The 24,446-nt window shown below is 38.8% G+C and overlaps 2 protein-coding genes across 4 annotated transcripts in view; both read right to left on the bottom strand.

The window, feature by feature from the left end:
• The window catches only part of NAT10 (N-acetyltransferase 10), a 55,028-nt gene extending 50,532 nt beyond the window's left edge, over positions 1-4,496 (bottom strand). For both annotated transcript variants that reach the window (XR_012518145.1, XM_003919973.4), the window contains exon 1: positions 1-4,496. The gene's annotated coding sequence lies outside the window, so the exon portion shown is untranslated.
• Positions 4,497-4,586: 90 nt separating this feature from the next.
• Positions 4,587-24,446, bottom strand: part of CAPRIN1 (cell cycle associated protein 1) — a 51,710-nt gene continuing 31,850 nt past the window's right edge. The window contains exons 10-19 of one of the 2 annotated variants that reach the window (XM_003919974.4): positions 21,413-21,568; positions 21,214-21,322; positions 18,535-18,596; positions 17,705-17,815; positions 17,316-17,465; positions 15,661-15,811; positions 9,048-9,242; positions 8,404-8,504; positions 7,953-8,016; positions 4,587-6,427 (exon numbers count right to left, since the gene is read on the bottom strand). In XM_003919974.4, coding sequence (XP_003920023.1) covers positions 6,363-6,427; positions 7,953-8,016; positions 8,404-8,504; positions 9,048-9,242; positions 15,661-15,811; positions 17,316-17,465; positions 17,705-17,815; positions 18,535-18,596; positions 21,214-21,322; positions 21,413-21,568 — 1,164 coding nt within the window. In that variant the 3' untranslated portion in view covers positions 4,587-6,362. The remainder of the gene's footprint in view (positions 6,428-7,952; positions 8,017-8,403; positions 8,505-9,047; positions 9,243-15,660; positions 15,812-17,315; positions 17,466-17,704; positions 17,816-18,534; positions 18,597-21,213; positions 21,323-21,412; positions 21,569-24,446) is intronic. The other variant, XM_074401297.1, reaches the window with a different exon arrangement.

Below are 24,446 nucleotides of genomic sequence, written 5' to 3'. Positions count from 1 at the left end.
CTGCGCCCGGACCCTGCGGGATCCCAGCCAGTGGAGAAGCGGAAGCACGTGGGAGCACGGAACAAATCCGAAAGACAAGGCACAGCTGACTGCCCCTAGTGGATGCCTGGTAGCCAGCTCTCGGAGTTAGCCTCGCTTGGCAGCATGCGTCCTCTGGCACTAGTAGGTACCACGTGCGCAAGCGCATTAAAGTCGCCGGCGACGGCGAGCGAGAAGGGACCATCCTCATCGCTGTCGCTGCGTAATGACGTAAGGCTCCAGAGGCGGAGCTGCGGCCTAGACGTCCAGCGCAGTTGCACGTTTTAGTCTCACTGCTCGCCGAAGCCGCGGTGATGGGTGCTGTTTGCCTCCCTTCACTGTTTATATCCGAACTAAGGTACCTTGGCTAAGAAGGGAAAAATAGAAGTTCGCACCCCGAGTCTGCCCATGTAGGTCCAGGGTTTTCAGCGTTAGCCTGGATACGCGAGACGCGACGGATCCAGGAATCTGTGTTCAACTGAACCGATCCCCGTTGAGTTGAGGAAACTCGGCTAACAGCCCTATTTTATTGGTCTCGCTGGGCTCTCCACCCCCACCGTTCTGATCTTACAGATGGGAATCCTGGAATCTACTCATGACTGCGGCCGCTGTACTTTGCAGGCTCCCTTAAATAAGCCTGTGTATGGTCGTCAAATGAAGTTACTCCCCCAGGGATTCCAGTTGAACTCCTCCAAGAACATGACTGCAAGGGCTACCTATACATAGTTTTGCATTCTTGACTTCGGGGCAGATCGCTGAACTTCAGAAAACATTATCAGCTGCTTGATGTTTCCTCCTGGATACCGCAAATGTCTGAACCCAAACCCCTTCCCCAGATAGACACTACCAGTTTTAGTATCAGCAGCACCACCCATTTAGTCCAACATCCATCACCAAATTCTTTTCTAATTCAGCAAAATTTCAATATGCCATACACTAGTCTGCTCACAAGGGATAGTGACCAAAATGTTCCTGGCCCTCGTGGTTAATTCTAGTTTTAAGTTTTATATGCTGTTAAGCAAAAGTATCCAGTGAGTAAAGTGACTAAGGGTACACTATTTCAGAAGCGAACACCTAAGGCCTCTGAGGGAGTGACACTGGTTAGAGCGAAGACCCGAAATTTAGAATGAGCCCTGAGAATATCTGAGCGAAAAGCTTTCCCATGCCTTAAGATTTACATACAAAAGCTCCAAGAGGGGAAAAAAAATCCTGGCAAAGCAGTCAGTGTGGCCGAAGCAGTGGGCAAGTGAAGTAACAGTAAGGCAGGCCAGATAAAAGTATGGCATGAGGACCACATTCAGAATTTAATTCTAGTATGATGAGAAACCGCTGGAGTTTGTGGGGAACAGAGAAATGAGAAAATCTGCTTTGCCCTCTTAAAAGGCTTATTTGGTTATGCAAAAATTAAACCACAGGAAGGCAAAGGTAGAAACAAGGGCCACAATTATAACCTATTTTAGTCACCTGTGCTAGAATCGTAGTCGTGGTAGTGGTTAACAGTATTAAATGACTGGAGATTCAAGTTGGAAGCACATGGACTCAACTTAAGGCTATAGGATACAAAAGTAAATTGAAGATGGCACCCAAAACATCTACTTTGAGCAATTGGACAAATGAAGAACTGGTGTTGGGTAATCAAGTTGACTTGGAATATTGAGAAATTCCTATCAAGATGGTAAATATGAGTTTTGAGAGGTTTGGGACCTAGAAATATTTAGGACTAAAACGCTGTTGATCTTCAAAATCATGGGACTAGATGAGATTACCCAGGGAATATTTTAGCTAGAGATTAATCTGACATCCAATGCCTGGAGAAATCGGCAAAGGATACTGAGTAGTGTCCAGTGAGACAGGGAATCTATACAATACATTCACCACCGCCACCCCATCCCCACCTTAATGTTGCAGTCCATTTCTCATGAGCCACTCCAACAAGCCTCACCATCTCTTGACCCACATGTTGTTCTCAACACTGCATTGTGTTCTTTAAATGGCAATTTTATTAAGTGAACCACCATCCCCACCCCAAACAATACACTTTTTTTTTTGTTTTGAGACGGAGTCTTGCTTTGCTGCCCAGGGTGGAGAGCAGTGGAGCGCAATCTCAGCTTACTGAAACCTCCACCTCGTGGGCTCAAGCGATTCTTCTGTCTCAGTCTCCTGAGTAACTGGGACTACAAGCACACGCCACCACACCCAGCTAATTTTTGTATTTTTAGTAGAGATGGGGTTTCACCGTATTACCCAGGTTGGTCTTGAACTTCTGATCTGCCCACCTCAGCCTCCCAAAATGCTGGGATTACAGGCGTGAGCCACCGTGCCTGGCCCAACCAAAACACAGAATAGTTTGGAACTGTCCTTAAGAGACGAAACTTAACGTGGAATGCAACTATTAACACTGCCCCTGGTAACCTTTACCTGTTTCTCTAACCTGTAACTCTGCTAGTCCTTTCTTTCCACTTGAGCGTGGTAACTTTATCAGTCACTGGTGATCAGATGTTTAGCTATTTATTCTCTCCCCTTTGACTAGTCTACTACTCCTCATCCTTCAAATCTAGCTCAGTTACCTCTCTCATCATTTTAACTAGCATAAACTCTGTCATGGCTTTAACATCTATCATCAACACATTGCTCCATCATGGCATTTGCTACACTTTGGTGTCACATCAGTGTATTTGATTAGACAGTTCAAGGAAAGCAGAAACCACAGTGATTTTGACACCAATAAATGCCTAGTGCTTGGCACGATGCTGGGTAAAGGATACACTGTAATTTGCTGAATAAAGCCTTAGTTCAGTGGCTTAAAACAGTGTGTATCCCTATTAAACACATTACTTACAGTTGGTATTTCCAAATAAGCAATAATACACAAATGCCTTTGCTACATCATCAGGAACAAACTGATCTTCTACTCCCTATACTCAAAACAGCCATACTACTGCACGTAACTGGAATGGACTTCAAAAGAGCCTGTTAAAGTAGGATAGTAGTAGTAGTAGAGGTTGAGAAGTGTAATAGATGAGGCTATCAGATTTCTTAAATAAAGCTTTTCCTCTCCTCATACCAGTAGCACTTCTTCACTAAACAGCTTTGCTTGATGGTTTTTAACAACTTAAGCAGACTTCGTTCAAGGACAGTGAGAAAAACAGGCTTTCATATAATTTAATCTAAAGTAATTTTAAACATTCACTAGTGTTTTCCAGTATTTCTGTAGAATTCAAAATGGAAAAAGTTATGAAGATGAGCTTTAACAATTTACTTTTGTTTTGCTGGGGAGGGGGTTCCTCCCCCATTAATTCCATAAAAAGGAAAAGATCAAGGGCAATACTGATTCTTTGAAACCTAACTTACAATCAGTTAAACTTAAAATGCTTAACAAGAACTCAAGTGGGATGCAGATTCAGGAACTTAAAATGAAAAGTCTTGAATTCAGCGCTTACCTGCATTCCATTTCTCCTAGTTATATTACTGAAAATATAACGAACAAACTTCCTAAAACACTTAGGAAGCTGACTGCTCAACTAGTTGTTAACTGAGCATCTCAGTTATGAACCTTCTGAGAATAAGCATACATTCTCATGTCTCCTATAAGTGGAAAAGTCTCCCACGTAAGAGTTACATATAAGAGGAGACAAAAGAACTGTAGAGGCTAACTGATTAGAAATATTTAAAGGATATTTGTTTTAATATCAAGGTACAATGATTGAAATAACTTTTCCATAGTACTTACGAATTATTAGGATCTGGAAATAACACTGCCCTAATCAAGGTAATCAATTACATTCTACCTTTTTGAGTTTTTTTTTTTTAAAGTTTCATATCCATATGAGATGATTTATATTGTGCATATACAAAAGTATTTTATATGTGAGCTTGCTACACCAAGAGGCTACAGTGACGTGTGACATCGTTTCCTGGAAACTCTGTGACCAAACAAAAGGCCTTCTGCAACCAGGACAAGCATTCACGTATTATACACAATACTTAGAACCAAGATTCAGATCTTAATAAGACTTGTTAAAAAGTTCCCTGCCCCATAATGAGATACCCCTTTAAAAATATGGTCTGAGTAGAGACATAAGATACACATTGAAACTGTGATGGCAAAATAACCAAAAATAGAAAGAAAAATAGTTCAAAAAAAAGAAACAATTCTTTGAAAAACATACATAGGAAGTCAAACTATGAACACCTTTACACATTCACAACATCTGCACTAATGCACAGAAGTTCAAAACCTAGAAGGCATTTTCCCCCATCCCTTGTCTGAACTGATTCAGAGAGATCACTGTGTAAAGAACTTACTTCAATCCTGATTGTAAATGTCATGAAATTATTTTCTACACAGATAGCAAATTTAGTTTTATATAGGATTGCAAGCATACATCATCTAGGGATTACCCAGTAAACCACAAATGTTTTATCCATCCCCCTAAGATACAGGTAACATATGGTTGTGGTACATCCCAGGCAGATGTCATTTAAAGCACGCAAGGGGAGGTGCTAGCCTCATTTGCCAAAGTAACAGGTTTACCCTTCCAATATGATGTACCACAACCACACATGAGAAAAGTCAAGAACTTATTTTATTTTATTTTAAAATAAACATTGAAGATACCCCATTTCCCACCACCCTACAAAACTTTTGAATGTGGAATGTTCAACAGCCTATCCATTTTGGTAGGTTACAAAACCAGCAAAAACTCCAGTTGTCTAATGATGAATGTTTGAGAATAGTTTTGTTTTTAAATAGCTGAGCACCTACTGGAAAAATTCCTTGGCTAAATGCTGAAAATAAAAATTTAATTTTTGCACAGAAAATACGATTAACTTAATAGCCTTTGCTTAAAGGTGGGATTAATTCTCCATGAAGTCAGAATGAGACAATAAGCAGCATTAAGTTCATAGGCACACAGAACTAGTGCTCAAACTGCTAGCACAAATTCCAACAGAGTACATAAGGCTAAGTTACTACTCAAGTGTCCATTTCCATCAAATTTAGAGACTCTCCCTATGCATCTAAGGGAAGGAATCATCACTTTGAATATAAATGCTTCCAGGAGAAAAGGAGAATTCAGTTAAGGTTAAATTAGACAAAAGATAAGTGCAAGTACTAGAGAAATGTTGCTGGAGATAACCATAAAATTTGTGACACTAATGTGGCATGGGGTGAATCACATACGCTGCTAGCTGTTGAACACCAGTGTTTCAAGATACAACTTTTATAAACATGTTTTATTTCTTTTGCTTATACCATCAGAACTGAAACTACTGTCTGTCATTTCCCTGAAACAGGGAAATCAATCTAAAACACATACTGGTGCCTTTCAAAAGATAGCCATTTAAAAGGGTGGTAGCAGCAGGCATTTGATATCTTTTCCTTTTAAAAAAAGCTTTCAAGCTGAAGGAAAAACATGTGACCAAGAGTGTTATGATTATCCACTAGAGATTTTCATCAGTACCTGTACCAATTTAGGTGACAATACAGCAAAATCCAAGGATTAGTGACAGACAATGTACATGTCATAAGGAATGATAGTACCAATCCTTACAAAAGTCATTGTCTCAAAGAAACTGTTAAGTATTCAAAAAGGTATCTAAATATTTCACATTAAGTACAGAAGCGGCCATCCAGATTACATCCCGTATTGGTTGCATATTTTTCAAAAAGTGCCAATCAAAGCCTAATTTTGCATCTTGGCTTTGTCTTATACAACATCAGCTGTTTAAAAGCATTTTACATGTGTTTTTAAACCACAGTTGTTTGGCCAGATGAACAGTGCTGTGTCAAAGCTGGTAGCCAGCCTTATATGTGTGATTAGGACCCATGCATAATCTGGTATGCATCTAAACGTTTGGTGCTCCAATTTTACTGGAAAAGCTGTGAAATGCAGTTGTTCTGCCAAACCACACTCCACTCCTTTCAAGGTAAATATTTTAGTTTGTCAGTTACCACTGAATAACTCAAGGGCTGATTTGTAGATTTTATCCAATGTCAAAAAAGTCAATCTTGCCTTTTTCAAGCCACTTCAAGTAACTATGGAGATTATTATCACCCTGTAAAGTATATTGTTTTACTCCTAAGCAAGGGTGAGGAATCTGAGTATCATGTGCAAGGCTCAAGATGACGCTTAGGACAGAACATGCAGAGTAAAAATAGTTTCCTTCCATATCCAGGTAATATAAAGCTGACAATTGTAGTCCTGTCTTTATGGGATGAAAACAGTCCCTTTACAATAAGTTTCCTGAAAGGGAGAACAAATAGATAATAACTCTTCTGGTAACATATTATGGTACACTGGCCAGTGTGTTTTTGGCGATTAAACATAATCCTGTGAATCAGATTAATTCACTTGCTGAGTGTTCATTTGCGGCATCCCTCTGTTGGGTCTTGGGGGCCCTCCACGACCTAGAAGACAAAAATGGCATTTGATTTTTCTTTCAAATAGTATTTGTTTTGCCTTCAAGCAGATTTTCATCTGAAGTAAGAAGCATGTGGGCAGCTGTCACCACATTATTAGGCTTAAGAGGTCAATTCTTCAGTGTTCAAGTTTCCCCTGTCCTGGAAGTTGTCATGCGCAAATTTGCTCATGTTCTCTTAGCTAAAAGAAGAGTAGAGCTAATGGAGTATTCCACCAGTACTCATTCATTCATTCATTCAACAAGTATTTATTGAGTGCCTACTATATGCCAGGCACTGTCATCAGGCGTTGGGAATAGATACAGCAGTGAAGACAGACAAGGTACCTGCTCTCATGGAGCTTACATTCTAGTGTACACTCTAGCTTACATTTCAGTAGTAAGTAACATCATACTATCAAAATTAATAAAAGCACCAGAATGAAAACAGACCTTATTACCTAAACTGTTAAAAAGAAACTACATAACATTCAAAATTGTATAATGACTTTTAACAGATAAAAGAACTTTTTACATGCTGTTAAAACAGATTTTTAGCTATCAGTTAACTCAACTTTCATCAAATATGCTACAAGGTGGGAAAGAAGAACATAACCCACATTCACATGCAAATATCCTTTGATACTTCTAGTCAAGTCAGTAATTCCCAAGTGATCCATTAATTTTTAGAAAAATGTACCTTTTTCCTGGCCAGTTTTTACTAGCATTCAAATCAAAGTACTTTGTAATTCCTCCTTAACACACATTTTACACATTATGGCCAATAAATAGAGGAAACCTATTTGATGTTTAACCTCCCTCAAATCAGAGAACCATTTAGAATTTCAGACTATATGAAATGCTAGCTCTAACTGTTAAATAGGCTAACATCCTGTCAAAATGGGAAGTAGTTTTCTAATAGTGAAAGAAAAACAAAAACTCTTCAAACCTTTTTAAGTAAAGTTCAGTAAGTTAGGAATTTGGGAGTTTTGTTTAAAAGTCAGACTTGATATTTATATCACTAATAGAAGTCCAAAAGACACTGCAAATTCCATTAGTTCTATCACTTCTAAATGGTTCTCTAAATGTTAACTATGGCTTATCTGGCCATTAAAGGGTGTCTGGCCCTAAAATAGAATAGGCATGTTTCAAAAAATGAAGAGGAATAATAAATTTATATAAATGTTCAATCTCATTCCAAAAATGTCTTACAAAAATGTTTCAGTTAAGTACTTCCTAAAAACATTTAGCAGGTTTTAGGACCTGAAAAATAATTTTCAGTTGGAAAAACACTTTTTCTGAGGAAAAGAATATGTTCTAGTTTTCAAGACAATTTATATAGTAACAGGGAAAGTCATTCAAAAATTAAAATTTGGGTCCAAGATTAAGTTTTAGAAACAGAGCATTTCATTTAATCCCTAGCAACAAGTCTGGAAAGGATAAATGTATTCCTAACATGCAGACTATGAACAGCTCTTCCAAGGCCAGAACAGAAGCTCCACTTAGGAGCTAGGATCACCACCACAAAATATTACCTCGTGGGGCTCCCCGTGGTCCACTCTGCCCAGAGCCTCGCTTGAAATTCTGCTGATATCCATCCTAAAAGACAAGCTAGTTAGTATTGAAAAGATACTTTTTAAAAAATGCTTACCCATCTATTCTTTCATTCTAACACTCAATACAGAAATCTTCCTTAATCTTTTAGACACTTCAGTTTATCACAGCTACAGCATATTTTGTAATTGTGCTTCTACTATTCTCAAGAACATTAAGTGAAATGTATTTCTCTGCTCTTGGAAATCACTGTCTTTAACAGACTTTACTGAAGGAGTACTTATAGTGAGTGCTAAAAAGCTTTTGTTTCAAGAGTATCTTGGACACTATAAAGTTAACCCCAAATTAGTTACTTAGGTTCATTAAGCAACTACACTAAGCCACTTTCATTGGTTATTTAGCTCACGCTTATATTAGAACTGGTTTACCTACCCGTTGATAGCCAGAGTAATCCCGGGGAGCACTGAATTGAGACTGTGTATAACCACTGTTTGGAGTGTTAGAGAATGAAGGGCGGTAACCATCATATCCTCCTAAAATTTAGGACAAGAAAAGAAATAATTTTCTTATTCACAAGGAAATTTTACCTTCTTATTAATGAAGATGGGAAAACAGTAAAAAAATTATAAGCCAGGCTAGTGATTCAAATTAATTTCCAATTTCCTATCTTGATCCAATCTGTTTATAAATTTCTGTAAGTACTAACTGTCCCTCCAAAGATAAACTTTTAACCTACCTATGCATGTAAACACACACACACACTCATACAAACATAATAAACAATCCCCATAAGGTTTGGTAATGTGGAAAACACTATCCTCCAAGATAGTGGTAGACATGAAATTGACATAACCAAATGAACAAAAATTCCATGATTTGTTATTTAAATAAATTATACCAAATATACAAATACACAAATTATAACAACTGTACAAAACTATACATTTTGTTTAAATTGTACATAAGAGGCTAATGCAGACACATCCTTCCCAAAAAACTGCATGATGTATGTTACAAATAAAGAAATAACCTGAACTAGTAAAAGGTCATTAGAACTTCCTTTTTTTATTTTTTACCTCTGAATCCATTGGCAGGGCCCCGGTATCCATTCATCAAGCCTCTAGCACCACGGGAACCTCCACGAGACACACCACGGCTATTGTAATAGGGCTGACTGCTACGTGGAAATCCAGTGTTCTGCTGAGGAGGCTGCTGGTGGTTACCAGTCACTTGATGGGACTGGTCCGGGGAACCATGGTATGTGCCCACCACTATAATTTTAAAAAGAAAGAAAAAGTATACATCACACATGTATGTACACACAGACAAATATGTGTGTGTGTGTGTGTGTGTGTATATATATATATATATATATGAAGTGTCTTATACAGTCTCCTTTAAGTTTAATCCTTAAATTTGCATACAACAATAAGGAAAACTACACATAAATAGTCTCTTACCTTTCTCCTACCCTTAGACTAATCTAATGGGGGTAAAATTCTCCAACCACAATTCCAAACCTTTGAAAGCAGGGTGCTTTCACAACAAATTATATGAAAGGCTATATTAACGTCTCCTGAAAGGCATCTACCTTTTAGCACAAGAGACCCAAAATAAGATTTACACTTACTACAATTACCATTTAGTACCATTTAATTACTTCTTTTCCTTATAAAGCTCCTTAGTGGTGGAAGTTTTCTTATTCTTTTAAATAACCTTTTGTACTTAGCAAAACAACTGTCTCATATTTAAACAGCCATATGATAGAACATGCCATCAGTTACATAGCTTAATCAGAGGAGGCCTTCAGCTTATAGCCCTTAATGCCAAATTCCAATTGAAAGTATTTTAAGTGGCAAGTAGGGCCAATTTAGAAGACAATTACATGGCACTCAACCCACTTGAAGGTAAGGTTCTAGAAGGTACACACTAACATATATACAAGCTCCATCCGTAATGGAGAGAGTTCTAGAATCTAGAAACTTTCAAAAATTAAATACTAAGGAACCATGTTATAATTCAAAGTGGAGAAAAAAAGGGTGCTAAAAGTATCTTTGGGAGGTGAGGAAGACAACAGAAAAAAGGAAGGCCCACACATTAACAACAAGCGTCAGAAGCTGTTGGCCAACCCAAATCTCCCCTTGAAAATCTTTACCTGACCTATTTTACATCCTTAAGAAACTCCAAATACATTAATAGTTGTTAGAATTCTATTTTGCAATGAAAGCACTAGGGAATATCTAGAAGGAAAACAGAGAGTCATGGCTCCTCTTTAACTATTTAATAAACCGACTAAATCATTCAGTGTCATCTTTTTATATAGACTGCCTTATACTATATTCCCATAATTTAAAATAAGTGAATGACAAGTACACATAACATTTTCCATATAAAAAGGTTCACTTGTATGCATTAAAATCACTTTTTGTCAATAACAACTTTTATTAATTTTGATCAAATCTCACTGTAAGAAATTGATAACAAGGCTGGATGCAGTGGCTCACACCTGTAATCCCAGCACTTTGGGAGGCCAACACAAGCAGATTGCTTGAGCTAAGGAGTTCAAGGACACCAGCTGGGCAACAAAGTGAGACCCCATCTCAACAACAAAAAAAATACAAAAAATAGCAAGGCATGGTGGTGCATGCCTGTGGTCCCAGCTACTTGGGAGGGTGAGGTGAGAGGATGGCTTGAACCTGGGAGGCAGAGTTTGCAGGGAGCTGAGATGGCACCAGTGCACTCCAGCCTGGGTGACAGAGCCAGACCCTGTCTCAAAAAAGGAAAGGAAGGAAGGAACTCACAGCGGAACAACTTAAGTGTGATCTTTATTTAATTTTTACTTTTGAGACAGGGTCTAGCTCTCTCACCCAGTGTTATTGAGGCTACAGTGCAGTCACCTGATCATGGCTCACTGCAACCTTGAACTCCTAGGCTCAAAGTGATCCTCCAGCCTCAGCCTCCTGAGTGGCTACGACTACAGGCATTTGCCACCTCGTCCTGCTAATTTTTGTATTTATTTTATAGAGGTAGGGCTCTATATTGCCCAGGCTGGTCTCAAACTCCTGGTAGCAAGCAGGCCTCCCAAAAAGCTGGGATAACAGGCATGAGCCACCAAACCCAGCCTTCATTTTATCTTAAAATACCCAAATTCCTACTTAAATTTTGGTAAAGTATAAACTTATAGGCCATTTTAAAAAGCCAAAGATTCTTTTATCATGTTGTTCCTGATTAGATACTAATTCAAATTAAAACAAAATTTCCAGAATGATGTGATATACTGAAATGATTTGTTCAACAACTATCAGGCCAAGCGTAGTAGTTCACACCTGTTGTAATCCCAGCACTTTGGAAGGCCAAGGCGGGTAGATCACCTGAGGCCAGGAGTTCGAGACCAGTCTGTTCAACGTGGCAAAACCCTGTCTCTACTAACAACATAAAAATATAGCCAGGCATGGTAGTGTACACCTGTAATCCCAGCTACTTGGGAGACTGAGGCAGGAGAATCACTTGAACCAGGGAGGCAGAGAGAGGTTGCAGCGAGGCGAGATCGCGCCATTGCACTCCGGCCTGAGCACCAAGAGCGAAACTCCATCTCAAAAAGAAACAGACCAACAAAGGCCAGACATGGTGGCTCATGCCTGTCAGCACTTTGGGAGGCCGAGGTGAGTGGATCATCTAAGGTCAGGAGTTTGAGACCAACCTGACCAACATGGAGAAACCCCATTTCTACTAAAAATACAAAATTAGCCAGGCGTAGTAGTACATGCCTGGAATCCCAGCTACTCAAGAGACTGAGGCAAGAAAATTGCTTGAACCTGGAAGGCGGAAGCTGCGGTGAGCCAAGATTGCGCCATTGCACTACAGCCTGGGAAGTAAGAGCAAAACTCTTGTCTCGGAAAAAAAAAAAAAAAAAAATCAGAGTGCCTACAACATGCCAGACACTGTCCTAGACACAAGGGATACCTTACCAACACATAGTTCACCCTACCAACACATAGATCTTGCCTACTGAAGCTTTATTCTAATGGAAGATAATAAATGAATAAAGTATACATACAAAGTGAAAACCAAACAGGATAAATGAGGTACCAAATGAGTGAGCTATACTTGAAAAAGTGATGAAGAGAGGCAATATTTAAGCACAAACTTGAAAGAAGTCAAGAAGCAAGCAATACAAGAGACATAAATTTAAAAGATCTATTATACGACATGATGGCTCCTGTTAATAACAATGTATTATAGTACTCTTGAAAATAAAGAGTAGATTTTTAAGAGCTCACACCACACACACACACAAAAAAAGGCAAGTATGTAATGTAATGCAAATGTTGATTAGGCTGACTCAGCCATCCCACAATGCATACATATTATTTCATCATGAACTCCTGGCCTGAAGCAATCCTCCCACCCCAACCTCAAATGTAGCTGGGATTACAGGTACGAGCCATTAAGCCTGGCCACAATGTACACACATTTTCAACACAGCATGCTGTATGTGATTATTTAAAAAAGAAAAAAAAACATATATTTATGGTTTCTATTTTTCCATTAAAAATAAATGAACTTAAATAAATAAATAAATAAAACAGAAAAAGCAATCCATATACTTATCAGTGGGATAAAGTTTTGCCAAGAAGGAAAGTATCAAGGCCTGAGAATAAAGAGAACTTGCTGCATACCTGACTGGTGTGAGTATAAGGAAGAAAAAGCATATAGTATATGCATATAGAACAAGATAAAGGCAGGGGCCAGATCATATAGGATTTTGTAAACCAAAGTAAGAACTTTGGATTTCTTTTCTAAATGCAATGGGAAGCCACTAGAAGATTTGCAAATAGGAAAGACATCTGACTTTGTATTTTAAAATGATCACTCTAGGTTGGCTGCAGTGGCTCACACCTGTAATCCCAGCACTTTGGAAGGCTGAAGCAGGCAAATCATCTGAGGTCAGGAGTTCGAGACCATGATGGCCAAGATGGTGTAACCCCGTCTCTACTAAAATTACAAAAATTAGTTGGGCATGGTGGCGAGTGCCTGTAATCCCAGCTACTCGGGAAGCTCAGACAGGAGAACTCTTGATTCTCCTGAGACAGGAGAACTCTTAAATCTCCTGAGACAGGAGAACCCTTGATTCTCCTGAGACAGGAGAATTACTTGAACCCAGGAGGTGGAGGTTGCAGTGAACCGAGATTGTGCCCTTGCACTCCAACCTGGGAACAAGAGGGAAACTGTCTCAAAAAAAAAAAAAAAAAAAAAAAAAAAAAAAAAATCACTCTGGCTACTGTGTTGAGAACAGAGTGAGCTAAAAGAGTCAAGAGTCAGGTTAGGCAACAACTGCAATATTCCAAATAGGAGGTAATGGCTACCTAAAATTACAGTAGTAGTATGAACGTGCTTTATAAAGCAAGGTAAATGGGCTGATTTTATGTTTTCATTGAAAATATCAGATTATTATTTATAATTAATGTGTATTTTGAAATGGTAACAGAAGTTTATCTAGCTCAAGTGCCTCACAATTAGGAAAGTCAAGCAGGATGCAAGGGCAAGACAGTTTCAAATCAGTGGGTACAAAGGCAAAAGTAACCAAGTCAAATGACTGATTGCTTTTAATTTCACCACACCATCTGAAAAAAAAAAAAAAAAAAAAAACCACAAAAAAAATTCAGAACAATGTCCAAAGGTTCCAAATATACCTTCTCCACAACCAACTTATTGAGTATATGGCAGTGAAAGAGCTTTAAAACACCTGGCAGGCCAGGTATGGTGGCTCACACCTGTAATCCCAGCACCATGGTAGGCTGAGACAGGCAGAACACTTGAGGCCAGACCAGGAGTTTGAGACAAGCCTGGACAATTTGGTGAAACACACACACAAAAAAACAAATTAGCCAGGCGAGGTGGCACATGCCTACAGGTCCAGCTACTTGGGAGACTGAGGTAGGATGATCCCTTGAACCCAGAGGCAGAGGTTACAGTGAGCCGTGATCACGCTACTAGTTTTTATCATTGAAAAGCTGAGCATAGTATAACTGAAAATTTCTGTAATTTCTATCAGAGCATGGAAGATTCAAGATTCGTACTAGTGATACTGAATACTACAGGATATGTAAGAATTTACTACTGAAAAATCTATAATGCTAATCCAAGTTTACCAATAAATTGAATAATTAGAAAATTTTACGACTTTTTAAAATCAGACTGACTAAAGTATTAACTCCTCTGATTTCAGCAGAAATTGCTAGTTTGTTGTGGGATTCCAATTAAATTCCAAATAATTAAAGAACCAAAGACCTCAAGAAGACATTAAAAGACCTAAGAAGACTTAAAGAATCTGGCTGGGCATGGTGGCTCATGCCTATAATCCCAGCGTGTTGAAAGGTAGAGGTGGGAGGACTACTTGAGGCCCCAATTTTGAGAAAAGCCTGTAGTCCTAACTACTTGTGGGCATGAGACGGGAAGATCACTTGAGCCCTGGAGTTAGAGGTTACAGTACACAATTATACCACTGTACTTCAGCCTGGGAGACAGACAGAGATCCCGTTTCTTAAAAATAAAAAAAAATCTAAAGAATCTCTATTGGGCTAGACGACAAGGTAGTTCATGCCCATAATCCCACCACTCTGGGAAACAAAGGCAGTAAGTTCGCTTGAGGCCAGGAGTTGGAGACCAGCCTGGCAACACAGTGAGCTCCTGGAGACCCTGTCTCTACAAAAAAAACACAAAAGTTAAGTCAGGGAGTTGGTAAGCACCTGTAGTCCCAACTACTTAGGAGGCTGAGGGAGGAAGATCCTGGAGTCCTGGAGTCCAGGAGTCTGAGGCTGCAGTAAGCTATGCTGGCATCACTGCATTCCAGCCTGGGCAACGAAGTAAGAACCTGTCTCAAATAAATAAAAGTGTCTCTACCTACATTACTATTATAACAGGTATGGTAACTAGCCAAATTATGACCTTATTTGACAAAACAGATTACGTTTCAACCCAGTCCACGAAATGCAGCCACCATGAGTTTTTTCTTAACTTGTCTAACTGACTTAAATGCCAGATATCATGATAGAAGCCTTTAATCAATTAACAATTAAAAGTATAGTTTATCACCAAATGCAATGGCTCACGCCTTTAATTCCAGCACTTCAGAAGGCTGAGGTGGGCAGACCACATGACCTCAGGAGTTCAAAACAAGCCTGGGCAACATGGTGAAATCCCAACTCTACCAAAAATACAAAAAATTCGCTGGGCGTGGTGGCACATGCATGTATTCCCAAGCTATTCAGGAGGCTGAGGTAGGGAGGATTGCTTGTGCCCAGGAGGCAGAGGTTGCAGTGAGCCGATTATCACAGCACTGCACTCCAGCCTGGGTGACAGAGTGAGACCCCATCTCAAGAAAAAAAGTGTAGTTTATGGTAATTCAAGCAACGAATTTAATTCCATATAAATTACACAATGCAGCAGAGATATTATGAAAGTTCAGTGACAAAAGGAAATGGGTATAAAGCCTCCCAAAATTGCATATAATTCACATATACAAGTACAGACTCAATTTAACTCATGATCTGCAATGAAAAATTCCTACGGTCTACTACTAAAACAGAAACTCTTAAACACCACCACTCTGAAGTCTACACTGTCCTAACACTGTCAATAACTGTGCTGGAAAGCAAGGAGCCAACGAGGTGACACTGGATTTCGTACCTGTTTGAAGCTGTTCTTGCTGAAGCTCTGTTTGTTCTACTTGGTGAGGCTGACTAGAAAAGCTCTGGTTATAACTGGCCTGGTACTGATTTTGCTGTTTTAAAGTTTCTGGTTCATTTACAGGAGGAACTGGGGCATTCATATTGAACACCTGTTAGTAAATAAAGTAAATGATTAGTTCATCCTTTTATTCTCTGCTTTTAACATGGCCAAACTCAATGGTGGTTTTACCTCAGACATAAATAGACATCACAGAAGTCTCAAACACAAAAACATCACACACACACAAAAAAACCCTTCGAGTGCTTCAATGTGGAAAAAGACATATATACCATATAGCACTTAAAGGGGAGTATAGTAAGATGCTGTGAAATGGAGGTAGAGAATTAAAAAAAATAAAAAAAAAGACATGAAATCAGCAGCCTTGGAAATACTTGTACATATATGAGAAATCTTTAAAATATAAACTCTGGCCAGGCACCGTGGCTCACACCAGTAATCCTGGCACTTTGGGAGGCTGAGGCAGGCAGATCATCTGAGGCCAAAAGTTCAAGACTGGCCTGGCCAACATGGTGAAACCCTGTCTCTACTAAAAATACAATTGTAGTGAGCCGAGATCATGCCATTACACTCCAGGCCTGGGCGACAGAGCAAGACTCTGTCTCAATCAATCAATTATCAGTAAGACAAACTCCTGATGCAGTATCACTTACAGAAATTTATTCTGTGAACTTTAGGTGAAATGTTTGTTCATTTTTATTGACATTTTAATCAAAGGTTAAATATTTTAGTATTTAATCATATGAACTTTCCTCTGAGCACTGGTTTAGCTGTGCCCCACAGATTATTGTATTATTGTTTTCCAGAAATTCTGTAAAGGTACTTGCTGAAGAATCAGGGTAAAGCATAACATCTGAAATTTACTTCAAAATACTTCAGTAAAATAAAAGATTAAGCAAATAAGGCAACTATCAAATCTAGGTAACAATTTTGTGGATGTTATATTAGCCTATTTCTCTCAATGTTTAAAATTCTGTTAATCAAATCAAAAGGGTAAAACTACAAAATAAGATGATGCGATTCATCACTCACAAAGCTAAAATTTATCTCTAAAATATCTGTTAATCTCTGGAATAATCAGTTTATGTTCAATTAAATATACCCTACAATTATGAAAGACGCAGACTCAAGTACAACTAAATGAAGACCTTTGTTGAAACTCCATCAATGTGCAAAATGGAATGAGCTAAGAGAATAAAATTTTTTTAAAAAAGGAGGTCAGGTACAGTGGCTCACGCCTGTAATACAAGTACTTTGATACAAGTACTTTGGGAGGCCAAGGTGGGCGGATCACCTGGTCAGTTCAAGACTAGCCTGGCCAACATGGCAAAACCCCGTCTCTACTAAACATAGAAAAATTAGCCAGGCATGGTAGCATACGCCCGTAGTCCCAGCTACTTTGGAGGCTGAGACAGGAGAATGGCTTGAACCCGGGAGGTGGCGGTTGCAGTGAGCCGAGATCGTGCCACTGCACTTCGGCCTGGCGACAGAGCAAGACTCCATCTCAAAAAAAAAAAAAATTAAAAAAAAAAAAAAGAAAATCTAGCATGATTTACATTATACGCTAAGCACTTAATATTAGTTAATTTGCTTACCGTTTGCATGGATTGGAATGGAGCTGCATTTACATTGATTCCACTGCTATGTAAAGGTTTGCTTGTCCCAGCCTGAAATACTTGAGGCTGAGAAGCAGCAGGAAGGGATGATGATGCTGTAGTCTGGTCTGTATTTAAAGAGATTGTTGCCTAAACACAAAGTGAATAGATGCACTTTAGTGGTAAACTAAACTTAGCCAAACATAAAGTGAACAGATGTACTAAAGTGGTAAATTAATCTCAAACTTATGTATATTAACAAACTCAAGTATTTCATGAAAGCAAAGTAGGTCCAACAAGAAGAATCACTATATTAATGGTAATGTACCTCTGTCCAATTCATGAGTAAGTGCCTCATCAAATGTATGCAGCCTGGTAACAGAACTTGCCTGAATCTGATCAATTGGTTCCTTCTGTGGTCGTTGCTCTGTAGCATGAGAAGGCTGGTACAAGGGTTGAGATGCTGTATACCCCTCACTTGTGGATGACACCAAAGGAACCTAGACATAAGTAAAGAAATCAAAGCTTCTTTCTGCTTACAAAATTGACAATAAAAAAAAAAACACAAGCTACCTTTAAGACACATAGCGCTAAGAAATAGATATAACTGCTAAAGAAGGCAGAAATACTACCATCTCTCTTTAAATTTGTATAATATAAAACATAAAAATTGCAAAAAACCTACTTTTGAAGCTCAACATTAAATAAACCCAAGTCTAATTATAAAAGCCCTCCACAGGTACTTCTAAGATGGCAATATCTGCACTAAATTTTAGAATTAACATCTAAATCATGCCTTCTGGAAATCTCCATTCTAAATAAAAAAAAAGCTTTTCATTATAATAAATTATTTAAAATGCAAAACACAAGAAAAATTTTAAAAGTCATCAAAAGAAAAATAAACCTAAATATGGAAATAAAGGCCGACAGCTATCCACTACGATGAATTTGTTGAATTCCAACAGAACACTTGGACACTGATGAAATTCATACCTTTTGGTCATAAGCTAAGAAAGTAACCAAGGAACTAATTAAAACAAAAGTGAAAAAATATTTTAAAATTACATTTTAAAAATAGAGATGGTATCTCGCTCGCTACATTGCCCAGGCTGGTCTTGAATTCTTGACCTCAAGTGATCCTCCCATCTCAGCATCCTAAAGTACTAGGATTATAGGCATGAGCTAACTCACCTGGTCCTGAAAAAATAGCTACTCTTACCTGTGTGGCTTCTGGTTGTACAGGAACTTGATTAGGCTGAGCAAGTCTAGATTCAGAATGAACTGCAAATGTGACCAAAAAATTTTTGTCATACAAAATTGCATTTTTAGAGAAGCGTCTAAATACCTTCTGTTTCGCCATTAAAGGCAATTTTTTTTTGGAGACAGGGTCTCGCTCTGTCACGAAGGCTGGAGTGCAGTGGTGTGATCTTGGCTCACTGCAACCTCTGCCTCCCGGGCTCAAATGATCTTGCCAACTCAACCTTCCAAGTAGGTGGGACCACAGGTGTATGTGCCACCACACTCAGATAATTTCTGTATTTTTAGTACAGACAGGGTTTCATCATATTGCCCAGGTTGGTCTCAAACTCCTAGATTCAAGCAATCTGCCCATCTCAGTCTCCCAAAGTGCTGGGATTACAGGGATGAACCACCATGCCTGGCAATTAAAGGTAAATTTCTATACTCAAACTACGATTAAATTTTTTAGCAATCGTGAAATTGGGAAATGCAGATATAATTTTAGCTTTCAAGTGAGTATCTCCTTTACTAGCAGTGATTATTATTTAACATTTTACTTTCACAATTGCTCTTTTTCTAAGAGTAAAGTGTTAACGAGAATGCACTAACAAATAATCGGTACCATGAGAAAAACATTTAAAGCTGTAATAATAAAGCAGCATTATTCATACTCCAGACCTCAGATACATAGTATTCCATTTTCATCTTTTCTTTCTTCTGAAACAGGGTCTCACTATGTTGCCCAGGCTGGAGTGCAGTGGTGCCATCATAGCTAACTGCAGCCCTAAACTCTGGGCTCAAACAATCCTCCCACCTTGGCCTACTCAGTAGCTAGGACTACAGGTGCAGGCCACCCTGCCAATGTAAATTTTCTATTTTGCTAATTTTTAAATTTATTGCAGAGGTGAGGTCTCACTATGTTGTCCACGCTGGTATCAAAACTCCTGGGCTCAAGTAATATTTCTCCCCTCAGCTTCCCAAAGCACTGAGATTACAGGCGTGAGCTACCTGGCTCAACATAACATTACCAATTTCCAATTAATTTCAAATGTTTCCATAGAAAAAGGAAATTTAAGACATATTCTTTTTGAGAGCCTATATTCAACTCAGCATGCACCTTCTTGACAATTCCCATCACTCTCCCACCTCCCTTGCCAACAATGATTGAACAGATAATCAAAATTACAGAATCTTTGGTTAGTCATTTAGAAAGCAACCATTTCAGTAGTGGACAGTCTAATGGACTTAGCATTATGTAAATATCTAAATAGCCTTACAGGTCACATCAGTGCTATGTGTACTGATTTTCACACAATTTACCAGCTGAGAAAACGACATAACCTCTTCCTTTAGTAGAGCTCAGAAAATGAACACTAAAAACCATGAGGGCTTTCTTACAGGCTTCACCTTTGTTTCCTAACTCTTGGTAGAAATGTGAGATACGAGCTCCCTTTACTTCAGAAAAATCCTAACTACCTTACACCAAATAATTGTCATTAAACACACTTTTACTCAGCAACATTTTATGATATTTAAGATTATGCAACATTAGGCCGGGCGCGGTGGCTCAAGCCTGTAATCCCAGCACTTTGGGAGGCCGAGGCGGGTGGATCACGAGGTTGAAAGATCGAGACCATCCTGGTCAACATGGTGAAACCCCGTCTCTACTAAAAATACAAAAAAACTAGCTGGGCGTGGTGGTGCATGCCTGTAATCCCAGCTACTTAGGAGGCTGAGGCAGAAGAATTGCCTGAGCCCAGGAGGCGGAGGTTGCGGTGAGCCGAGATCGCGCCATTTCACTCCAGCCTGGGTAACAAGAGCGAAACTCCATCTTAAAAAAAAAAAAAAAAAAAAAAGATTATGCAACATTAAATAGGTTATTTTATTTAGTTCCACTTATATACCATTAACATTGATGTGTTCTGGGAAAAAAACAGAGATGACTCACAATCGCTAATAGTCCTGGAGAGAAGGTCCACTTAACCCAATGGAAGACACCAATTTTATTTAGTGCTACTACTTCAAATAATGGTTAAGTCCAAAAAGAGGCTGAAACTGTCTTGCAGTTTTCTCTCACTGCCTCTTACATATTCCCTTACCCACTTCACTGCTGTGTATTATTTTTTAAGGTAATAAAATCTAGAAATTCTCCCAGAATTCTACAAGCATTCAAAGAAAGACACCTCTATTATTTTTACTCCTAGATTAATTCTGAAATTTTAAAAGTCAAGCACAATTTCACTTGTTAAAGTTACAAAAACAGGCAAAACTGGTCTATTACAGTCAGAAGTATGGAAGTGTTTACATCATTCGGGCGAGGATAACTAGTGATTGAGAGGGGAACACAACATAGGTTTCTGGGGTATTGGTAATGTTTCATTTCTTAATCTAGGTGCAGGTGTTTTCAGTTTATGAGAACTCATTAAACTTGAGTGTATTTTTCTATGTCTACATGCCAATAAAAAGTTTAAAAATAAACAATTACAAGACTCCGTTTTAAATTCAAATTATAGGAATAATAACATTTTTTAAATCAAATTAAAAGGTAAGGGTCAAAATTAAACAGTCATTAAAATAAAATTAATTTTCACAAACTTTATAAAACCTGAAAGTACTGGCCTTATACTTCTCTCTCACATAAAAATGTACCACTACTAACCTGGAGGGCAAACCAGCTGGGGCATGTCCATGTTTTGTGCTGGATTCATAGGCTGTGCAGATACAATGGCAGGATCGAGTGTCTGGTTTTCAAAATCCAGCATTGAATCCTACAGGTTAAGTTAGGTTAGAATAGAATAAAGTCAAATAATATAAACACTTAAACTTTCTGATACAGTGTTTGACTAAAATGAACATACCTGTATGAAATTGTAGGGACCCTGCATCTGTGCCATAAGGTCCTGTACTCGCTGTCTTCTCACAAGGGGATCTGCTTGAGCCACTGGAGTCAAAGAGTGGGGCTCTGGTACTGAAGGGGATGCAGCCTGAGGTTGCTGCTGCAGTGAATTTACCACCTAAGTTAGGAAAAAAGGTTGAAAAGAAATAGGAGAGCAAAAAAGCTCCACTCATTACCATCATGATGGGTCCCCGAACTATATATACTATCCATACTGTAAACAGAACAGGCTTTAATGTAACCCAAATGGACTACATTTATGACAAATATAACATTCTGAAAAATGTTATCACTTCTACACTGTTTCAGTTCCACAGGATCACTATGTAGCATTTCAGATTTATTTATCTATTTTTTAATTATTTTTGTTTTGAGGCAGTCTCGCTCAGTCACCCAGGCTGAAGCGCAGTGGCGGGGTCTTGGCTGATTGCAACCTCAGCCTCCCAGATTCAAGCAATTCTCCTGCCTCAGCCTCCTGAGTAGCTGGGATTACAGGCACCTGTCACCATGCCCAGCTAATTTTTGTATTTTTAGTAAAGACAGGGTTTCACCATGCTGGCCAGGCTGGTCTTGAACTCCTGACCTCATGAACCACTGCCTTAGCCTCCCAAAGCACTGGGAATACAGGCATAAGTCACCTTGCTCAGCCTCAGATTTTATAAGCTACTTTCAAAGGAAGATTACCTGTGTGTGTTTACATCTTAAAATAATGTATTTTTCTTGAAACTGCTAGGTTTTCTATAGTAACTGAATTTACATATCTATGTCAAACATATCTGCCTCAGAACCTAGTACATAGCACTCAAGAAATGTTAGCTATTATTATCATCCTTCCACTTTCTCAGCCAGCACCACAGGATCAAGCTTTACCACCTCATCTGAACTGCTGCAGAAGCCAAAGCTCATTAAAGTAGTCTTTTCCTAGCTCTAATAATTTCCTCTGGTTATTGTTCTTATTCCCTGCTCTGCAAGGAAATCCTCACTAACTTTTATTACATCAAATTTATATTATTTTGTCTGGATTTAAAACTGGACACGTCATAACAGTTGAAACTAGGCAAAATCAGTTATTTCCTTATAAACAACACAGATAAAAATCGCTACCAAAGCAAAACCAACAACTGTGTAGTACCAACTTCAAGATGCTCCAAAAATTTGTGCAATCTCATGTGGATAGCCTTTAGAAAGGCCTACCTACCAGACACTAAGAACAAACCACGCTGGCACAAAGTAGTATGCTCTTCTCCAAATGCAAAAAATACGAAACTACAAAACACAATAAACGTTGCTTCCCAACTTTTTCCTACTATGTCAATGATAATCTTTCATTCTAATGTTCAATAAAACAAATACGCTAATAGTTTATTTTTACTTCTACATCCACGCTAATTCATCTCGATTACATGGCTTCCCTAAAACCATCTATCCCATCTACTCAGTCAAGGCTCAATGGGTTTGTACACCTCAAATATACAGCTGACACTTGAACAACATGGGTTTGAACTGCACAGGTTCACTTATCCACAGATTTTTTTTCAACCAATACTCCTGAGATATGAAACAGCTGTATATACGTGGGTCCCGCATATACATGGCATAACTTGAGTATGAGCAGATTTCGGTGTGTGTGGGTGTCCTAGAACCAATGCCCCTCGTATACCAAGGAACAACTGTAAATCACCACTCTATTAATCTTTTTGATTGATTTCTCTTCTAACCCTCCTGTGACATTTCTGAAATGTACTTTCTAATTCAGTAAATATACACTATTTTGTTGGGAATTTGTAGGGCAGTATTTTCATCCAAAGTACCTCTCTGGGGTAAGTACCTAATTCTTTATCTGTCAACGGGAGATTTTGGTGCTCCAATAGAGGGATGAAGCTGCTGGCACAATTACAGCATCTTTGGGCCAGGTACAGTGATTCATGCCTGTAATCCCAGCACTTTGGGAGGCTAAAGCAGGCAGATCACTTGAAGTCAGGACTTCAAGACCAGCCTGGCCAATACGGTGAAACCCCATCCCTACTGGGTAGGAGTGAGACTCACTCAAAAATAAAAACAAACAAAAAAAATCTTTAGAGAATGGGTTTTTTGTTGTTGTTGTTTTTATTTGAGACAGAGTCTCGCTCTGTCAGCCAGGCTGGAATACAGTGACATGATCTCAGCTTGCTACAACCTCTACCTCCCCAGTTCAAGCAATTCCCAAACCTCAGCCTCCCAAATAGCTGGGATCACAGGCATGCACCACCACATCCAGGTTTTTGTTAAATTGTTTTTAAAGTAGAGACAGGGTTTCACCATGTCAGCCAGCTGGCCTTGAACTCCTGGCCTCATGTGATCCACCCACCTCAGCCCCACAAAGTGCTGGGATTACAGGCATGAGCCACCATGTCCAGCCATGAGAATGGTCTTGATAGAATAACAACATACTAAAAAGAAAAGCATACTGCCCTCAGCTTAAAGCTGTTTTCCTGCACTTTGGAGGTGTCAAGACAGACATCTAAGAGGATCAAAAGGTAGGCCAGGACCAATTGGTAAGGCTTACAAGTAACAACGCATCACTGAGAACCTCAAGTACAAGTAACTTAAAGCTAACTTTTCCAATGATTAAGTTGTGACAATCAATAGGATGGTTCAGAAGCAGTCACAGAGGAGTAATATGAAGGGAATCACTGAACTAGACATGAGGACCCGAAAAAAAGCATCATCTCAGTTGAGAGACAGCATTAGAAAACACTAGAGGAAGTCTACATACAGCCTGGTGACCAAACAGAATTAGGGTAAAGGAGGAGTACAAGATGATACCCCAACACACAGTTTATCGCTGTGGGAGCCCAGATTTTTACAGAGCAACCTAATTTCAGAAAGAGACAAATTATGTTAATTGATAGATTAATCCACAGGTAACTTTGGATAAAATAAATTTTTTAAAACTGGGTCCGCAAAGCAGTGATCCTATTAAACATCTACAGGGATAAACATTCATTTTTTTTTTG

The sequence above is a fragment of the Saimiri boliviensis genome, chromosome 6, assembly GCF_048565385.1.
Source record: "Saimiri boliviensis isolate mSaiBol1 chromosome 6, mSaiBol1.pri, whole genome shotgun sequence".
Taxonomy (NCBI): domain Eukaryota; kingdom Metazoa; phylum Chordata; class Mammalia; order Primates; family Cebidae; genus Saimiri; species Saimiri boliviensis.
The sequence above is the reverse complement of the archived record's forward strand: the minus strand, read 5'-3'. Positions and strand labels throughout refer to the sequence as shown.